The sequence below is a fragment of the Scomber scombrus genome, chromosome 1 (assembly GCF_963691925.1).
Source record: "Scomber scombrus chromosome 1, fScoSco1.1, whole genome shotgun sequence".
Taxonomy (NCBI): domain Eukaryota; kingdom Metazoa; phylum Chordata; class Actinopteri; order Scombriformes; family Scombridae; genus Scomber; species Scomber scombrus.
The window spans coordinates 33,232,892-33,240,391 of NC_084970.1; the positions used below are offsets into that span (position 1 = coordinate 33,232,892).

At 38.9% G+C, this 7,500-nt stretch overlaps 2 protein-coding genes across 2 annotated transcripts in view; both read left to right on the forward strand.

Moving 5' to 3' along the window:
• The window catches only part of wdhd1 (WD repeat and HMG-box DNA binding protein 1), a 22,821-nt gene extending 19,586 nt beyond the window's left edge, over window positions 1–3,235 (forward strand). Inside the window, exon 26 of the mRNA XM_062434503.1 lies at window positions 2,778–3,235. Coding sequence (XP_062290487.1) covers window positions 2,778–2,864 — 87 coding nt within the window. The 3' untranslated portion in view covers window positions 2,865–3,235. The remainder of the gene's footprint in view (window positions 1–2,777) is intronic.
• A 1,532-nt stretch (window positions 3,236–4,767) lies between these two features.
• gch1 (GTP cyclohydrolase 1) overlaps window positions 4,768–7,500 on the forward strand; it is a gene marked incomplete at its 5' end in the record, with an annotated part of 26,123 nt that continues 23,390 nt past the window's right edge. The window contains 1 exon segment of the mRNA XM_062423246.1: window positions 4,768–5,516. Coding sequence (XP_062279230.1) covers window positions 5,195–5,516 — 322 coding nt within the window.

Consider the following 7,500-nt stretch of genomic DNA (forward strand, 5'->3'; position numbering starts at 1 on the left):
AGAGGAAGAGGATGAGGAAGGTAGGAAGGGAGGAGAAGGAGAGGGGGGGAGGGGACGGACGCCTGTTGCCTGGGGAACCCTGTCGAGTGTGTTTTAGCCGTGAGGGCACAAAAAGCATTTATCTTATGATAATGCTGAGAGAGAGAGAGAGAGAGAGAGAGAGAGAGAGAGAGAGAGAGAGAGAGAGAGAGGAGAGAGAGGAGAGAGAGAGAGAGAGAGAGAGAGAGAGAGAGAGAGAGAGAGAGAGAGGAGAGAGAGAGAGAGAGAGAGAGAGAGAGAGAGAGAGAGAGAGAGAGAGAGAGAGAGAGAGAGAGAGGAGAGAGAGAAGAGAGAGAGAGAGAGAGAGAGAGAGAGAGAGACTCTGTCAGTGTGCAGGGGGAGTAATTAACACCATGCAGCTTTTGTGTGTTTTTAAAAAGACATTTCTAGTATCCGTGTCCTCCTTCATCACCCCTTTAAACTGATTTCAGACTGTTTTTAATACTTATTTTAAGACTAAAAGTTGGGAAACGTTTAACTACTTTTGTTAACTGATCACAATTAAATCGAATTTTAAGTTTCATCTTCTTAAAAGACACTTGTTATTAATATATTTTAGTCTTTTGGTGGCTAATATTGTTGAATACATTTGTTATGTATATTGACAAATGAACACTCAACTAGTCTTTTTGGGCTGCAACTAACTTTTATTTTCATCATTGATTTTGGTTTATTAAATTCCAGATCATGTTAAATAATGTTGTTCACCATTTCAAAAAAGCCCAAGATGCATCCTCTCTCGTTTTGTCTCGACCAACCAGCCACAACCCAAAGATATTCAGTTTACTGTCATAAAAGACTAAAGAAACCAGCAAATATTCACTTTTGAGAAAACGTCACGATTGAAGCATTGCATTGGACTCACAGGAAGCATATTCTACATTTATCAACCTCAGGTTTTTTTTTAACTTTGACCATGTTTTAAAACGGATATCTGATATTATTACAGCATATAAATAATAGAAAATAACAATAAAACATATGTGCCCTTAAAAAATCTGATTTCAAAAATGAAGAAAATGAAATAAATAAAGTCAAATCAAACGGCCACTGAGGCACCTAAGGAAAGAATCTTATGAAGGGTAAAAAAAGTGAATTGTCCAGACAAGCATGATGTTCTTTAGGTTTATTTAAAAATGTTCTGCAAGCAAAAAGACAAAGAAACAATGGCCTCTGTTGCCCTGGTAAAAAAAACATCAACCCTTCCTGGTGCCTGCTGGTCTTATACCTGTCTACCTTTATAAATAGATTCACCTCTGTGCCTCAAGCTGCCCAGTACCTTCTAAACTAAACCATTAACCAGTACTCCAATGAACTAAAATACTACTAATATTATAATCAAACTGATTCAACAAAAAATATATAAATTAACATTTAATTATTAAATCTTAACAACAAATAGATCCAACAGGTAGAAACCAAAGTAATCAGGGCAGATTGAGCCCCGAGTTTTGACTTACAGGGAACATTTCTACATTTATTAACCTCAAGTTTTATAACTTTGACCACGTTTAACACAGATATCTGACAAGATAACAGTTTATAAATAACAGGAAACGACAAGATGCTTGATATGTGCCCTTTAACCCTCCTGTTGTCCTCAGGTCAAGGAAGGAAGGAAGGGAAGGAGGACGAATGGGAGGAAGGAAGGGAAGGAGGGAGGGAAGGAGGAAAGGAAGGAAGGAAAGGAGGGAGGAAGGAAGGAAGGAAGGAAGGAAGGAAAGGACTAAGGAGGGAGGAAAAGAGGAAAGAAGTTAGGAGAGAAGGAAAGAAGGAAGAATGGAAGGAAGGAAGGAAGGAATGAAGGAAGGAAGGAAAGGAAGAAGGAACAGTCAAAAGCGTATGGGGTCAATTTGACCTGGGAGGAAAACAGGAGGGGTTCAGTGACTACTCACACTTTTGCGCTGCTTTTCAGCTGTGAGCGCTTTTGAAACAGGATCCTGTGAAGACAGATTCACCCTGCTAATGTCTGACTCTGGGATTGTGTGTGTGTGTGTGTGTTGCTTCCTAATCACATTATTCTGCGTAAATACAATAAAACGACAATTAAATAGCCAGACGACACGGCTTGTCCCATGTACCGGCTCTGTAATGGTGATGTTTGTGCGTATTTAGCTTCTTTTTTTTATGGACTGTGCATGAGGTTAATGGCAGCGCTTCATCAGGCGTTGGAGGTGAAGAGTGTGTGTGTTTATTTATTTGTATGTGTGTGTGTGTGTGGCCTCTGATGCTGCTGCCAGTCACTCACCAGGCCCCGATGATTCATCCCGGCTCCATTACGTCCAGGAAAGCGCTTCCCTTTTGTCTCGGCTCGGAGAGAAAAGGAGAAAATAAATAAATAAATAAATAAAAAGGCAAGAGGAAGGGGGGAAAAAAAAGAGCCAGCAGGCCAAAAGAGATGCAGCCTGTCAATAGTGATTATACATGACAGGATGCAATTTTAAACTGCACGCCTGAGTGTGTCCGTGTGTGTGTTTAGTCATCGTCCATGTAGGTGTTTGGATAGAAAGAGACGAACAATGCACAGTTTTTTTTGTTTTCCCATCACTTCATCCGATAATTAATATTCATTTCATGTCTTTTCTTCTTTTTTTCTCTCATGTAGTCGTGACAGAAAGAGCAAAAGGCCACACTGGAGATGCAGGAGCAGATCTGAAGAAGAGGAAAAGAGACGGAGGAGAAGAAGGAGGAGGAGTACAAGGAGGAGGAGGAGGAGATGCGGAAAATGATAATGGACAACTGGAGCAGATGAAAATAGCGCAAAGAAGAAAAAATCTTTGGATCCTTCCTCGAGGCTTTCAGCGTTCGCGTTTAACAAAAACTAAACATTTAATAGTTTGATGGTGAACTAAATGGTTTATTGGGACGTATTCAGTCCTCCACAGGTGTTAAATCTGCTCTCTGTGCTTTGATGCACTTAATTAAAAACATGTAAAGCTCTTAAATACCTTTTCTTTTTTTTTTATAAAGTTGGTGCTGGATCAGTGACGTTCATCAAATCATCCTTATAAAGAAATGTATTGTTGTGTGTTTGATGTTACAGTTAACTAGAAAAAACCTTTAATGTGTTTTATCAATTTAATAAATGTAAATGTTTGTTAATTCATGTTTTCGTCGTTATTTTTCAAAAGTCCATCTCAATACTTTATGACTGAGCCTTGTGGTTCCTACTGAAGGTGTAAATCTTTAAATTTGGGTCTTAAATATGATTTCCTACAACAGCGGAGCAATGTAACGTAAAACAGGAGGAAATGTATGGAGCTAAAATCAATGTTTTCTTCATTAGTTTGGAAAGATTGAGATTTGAAACTGAAAGTCTTAAGTTTTGATATTTAAATTTGAAACATAAAAATGACTTAACTCATGAATGAGCAAATTACAACGCCCCTCTCCTTTCATACCACGGCCCTAAAACAATATCAGGGTCAAGAATCTGAAACTCAAAAAAATAAAGATTTGAAACCAAAAAAATAAAGATTTGAAACTGGAAAAAAAAGATTTGTATGAAAATAAATAAATTATTCAAAATAAAATATTTTATAATTTACATACTTTTTTTTTTTTCAGATTTCAATATCAAAATGTGGGGCTTTCAGTTTCAAATCTCTTTTTCGAATGAAGAAAACATGACATTGATTTAACTCCATACACATGTTGGCGACTCTTTTCATCTGTGGATTAAAGGACCTGTTCTCAAGTATCATAAACCAGCAGTCAGGTGTCTATATGAACAGTCAAAGAGGTTTTCCCTTGCTGTAATTATTCCTCATGTTCATACTGACTAATAAAAGATATTTCAGTGTAAAGTGATGGAGGACAAAATCCACAGTGTGTCCACACAGTCATTTAAAAGTAGATGATCAGCTTCATCAGTCTGAGTTAGTCATATCAAGTCTTTATAGCATCAAATTCCCTCTTTGTGTTTCCCTGATGAGCTGTGATGGAAGTATAGTAACAAAAAGACTTTGGCACTAAAAACACTGTAATGTTGAAACATAGAAGATGAAGATTTGACTCATTTGGACGACTGAAGCTTCATATTAGCTTCAGATCAAGTTTTAAATTAATTTTTGACTGGATTTAGTCCTCCATCACTTACATTGTAAGTGCATTATAAATGGATCTTTGAATAGTCAGTATGAACAGGAGGAACGATTACAGCAAGAAAAACAGGATTTAATGTTTATTTAGACTCCTGGCTGTTCAGACAGACCTGAATAAGTTCTCTAACAGGTTCTTAAGAGAATACTTTGTTTCCTTTGTAAGCTTGATGTAGTAAAAGTACTGCAGTATTATGAGCGATGTAGTATGCAGTATTACAGTAAAAGTACTGCAGTATTATGAGTGATGTAGTATGCAGTATTACAGTAAAAGTACTGCAGTATTATGAGTGATGTAGTATGCAGTATTACAGTAAAAGTACTGCAGTATTATGAGCGATGTAGTATGCAGTATTACAGTAAAAGTACTGCAGTATTATGAGCGATGTAGTATGCAGTATTACAGGCCTATTTAGGCCTATGTCTATTTTTGTTGGATATGTAATGTCAGCATATAAAAAAAATAGATTAAAAATACAATTAAAGTATTAAAAAAGGGGAGATGTGCACAGTTACACACATTTAAACACAACATAAAAAACAAAAAATGTTTACTTGTTTTGGAAATTAAAGAACTTGTCAAATCTTATCTGGCACATAAAAATTAATAGTTAAAGTTGGAAAATAGGTTAAAAATACAATTAAAGTATTTTTTTAAAAAGGAGATTTGATCAAACAGACACAACAATACACATTTAAACAGTCTCCTTAAACGCACCATTAATAATAAAGAGCTTAAAAAGGGGATTTTTACTTGCAGAGTGTATTAAATCTGGTCTTGCAGTATAAAATAAGGGTCTCCTTCAGATCTGCATCTTTCTGGGTCCATGTGGGAGTCAAAAAGAGGAGGGATGTGTGGTCCCGCCCCCTCGGTGCAAACCAACCAATAGGATCTCTCCCTGGATTATCCTGCTGTTATAAAGCCTGGGGATGCTGAGGCTGCGAGAGGAGAAAGACCACTTCACTTTAAACCAAAACTGTGGGCTGCAAACCTGATCCAACAAGTGCACAGCAGAGGAAAACTAAAGGTAAAGAAAAGAAAAAAAGAAGTAGTGATGGAGCACTCCAAACAGACACAGTACACTTCAACAAATGAAAAGAAAGAGAGTGGTGACAGCAGCAGCAGCAGCAGCTCGGTGCTCAATGGACACTCCAGCTCGCATCGGACCCAAGCTGCTGTGATGGAGAGCTGGAAGGAGGAGCGCACCAGGAGTGTGGAGGACAATGAGATGAGCCTCCCGTCTCTGGCTGCAGCTTACACCACCATCCTGCGGGGGCTTGGGGAGGATCCGCAGAGGCAAGGGCTCCTTAAAACCCCCTGGAGGGCCGCCACAGCCATGCAGTTCTTCACCAAGGGCTACCAGGAGAAAATTATCGGTGAGGAGTTTTTTTTTTTTCTTTTTTTTTTTTTTTAAATCCACAAAGCCGCTCAGAGGCGCTTGGGATTTGTCCTGCACGCTGCGGTCAACAGGTGGCAAGTCTGAGAGAGAGAGAGAGGGAGAGTAAACACCTCCCCAAAAAAATTCACTGTAGATTGTAGACGTGCAGAAAAGAGTTGATGCACTTCAGACTTTTAACTGAGCTTTACACTGGTTTTATTAGGTTGTTTATACTGGTAATCATGACCCACTGACAGGAAGTTAAATTGTGTACGTGTGTGTTAATAGGGTGGACAAAATATTAGCAACACTTTTCAGTTTAATACACTCCAAATAGGACACCACCACCACCACCAGCAGCCACTACAGCTCTATAATAAACATAAAGGAGAGTTATAAGCTGTTTTATTGCATTAGATTGCACAGGTGTTCCTAATAAATAACTCATTGAGTGTGTAATGTTACATCATCTATTCTGTATTAACTTGTTTATATGCTTTACTAAAGGTGCATCATGCTTATAATGAATTAAATGTTTAAATATTATCCTCACCTTTAGATACACTTTTATGTTTCATGTTTTATATTTTATTTTTGGAGGACTAGAATTTAAAATAATCATTAGGTTTGAGCTGTAGATAGATCTGGCAGAGTTGAAGGGGTTAAAAAAAGTAGAGCTGAAACAATTAAGATAATTAATTGGCAGCTACTTTGATTATTTATTAAGCAAATATGTCAAACATCTGCTTGCTGCAGCTTGTCAAATGTGATGATTTAAAGCTTGTGTATCACACGTGATAGTAAGCTGAATGTTTTCTGGATTGTTGACTGTTCATCAGACACAATTTAACATTTTAAGACGTCACCTAACAGATGTTTTCATGACAAAATGAGCAAGAGTTCAACATTCATCAAAGTGAAGAATGTGTTTTTTCTGCGTGCCATCATGTGTCACGTGCTGCGTTCATTTTATGAGCTTAACCTGCTGCCTTGTTTCTGTGAAACCTGCAGTGAAGGTGTTTTAAATACACACAACCTCATTCATATTCATTATTAGACTAATAAAATAGATTTTAAAAGCCGTGTTAGACTCCACAGCTTAACTTCAACTTAGCCAAACTCTCCTGTCTCGTGCTCCCACGTCACTCCCAGAGAGGACTTGAAGATTTTGCAGAGTCACACACACACACACACACACAGTGACATGTGATGGCGTGGGTGGGTGTTGGGAGCACCTGGAGACGGGTTGATACGCGGTGTCAAGTCCACATGTGCCGGCTTCTCCACGCTACGACGCGTTGGAGTGGCTGGAGCCGGGGATCTGCCCCTTCTTCTTCTTCTTATTCTTCTTCATCTTCTTCTTCTTCTCTCTCTGTGTGTGTGTGTCTCCTATAGAAGCCCATCTGGAGGTAGTTTGGCTGCAGTGGGGGTTGTTTTTTTGCATGTTATGAAGCTGTAACGCAAAAGGAAGGAATGCAGCTGAGTGGGAGAAAGAGAGAGAGGAGAGAGAGAAATGTGAGTGGACCCAGAGAGAGAGAGAGAGAGAGGGGATTCATGTTTGATCTTTAGGGGGAAACAAAAAAGGCTCCTGTGACCTGAACACTGACCCCCATATGAAGCTCCTCACATCTGTAAGCAGCAGTAGAAGATGGACAGTGGTGGAAGATAATGATGGTGTACATGTGTGTGTGTGTGTGTGTGTTGCTCTTTAGGCAGCGGTGGCGGCGGAGCTGTGTCTCTCTGCTGATTGGCTGTCACAGGAGCCTCCCCTTTGACTTTGTTGGAAAGCAGAGAACAAAAAAAAAAAAAAAAAAAAAAGCAAAAAAACAACCCACACATGTATGTTCAGGCTGCAGCTTGGAGCAAAGCGCCGCGTGTTTGTAAAGATTTGCAGCATTTCGAGGGAAGTGTGACATTGTTTGATTAGTGTGTTCACGTGCATGTGTGTGTGACTGTGTGTGTGTGACTGTGTGTGTGTGTGT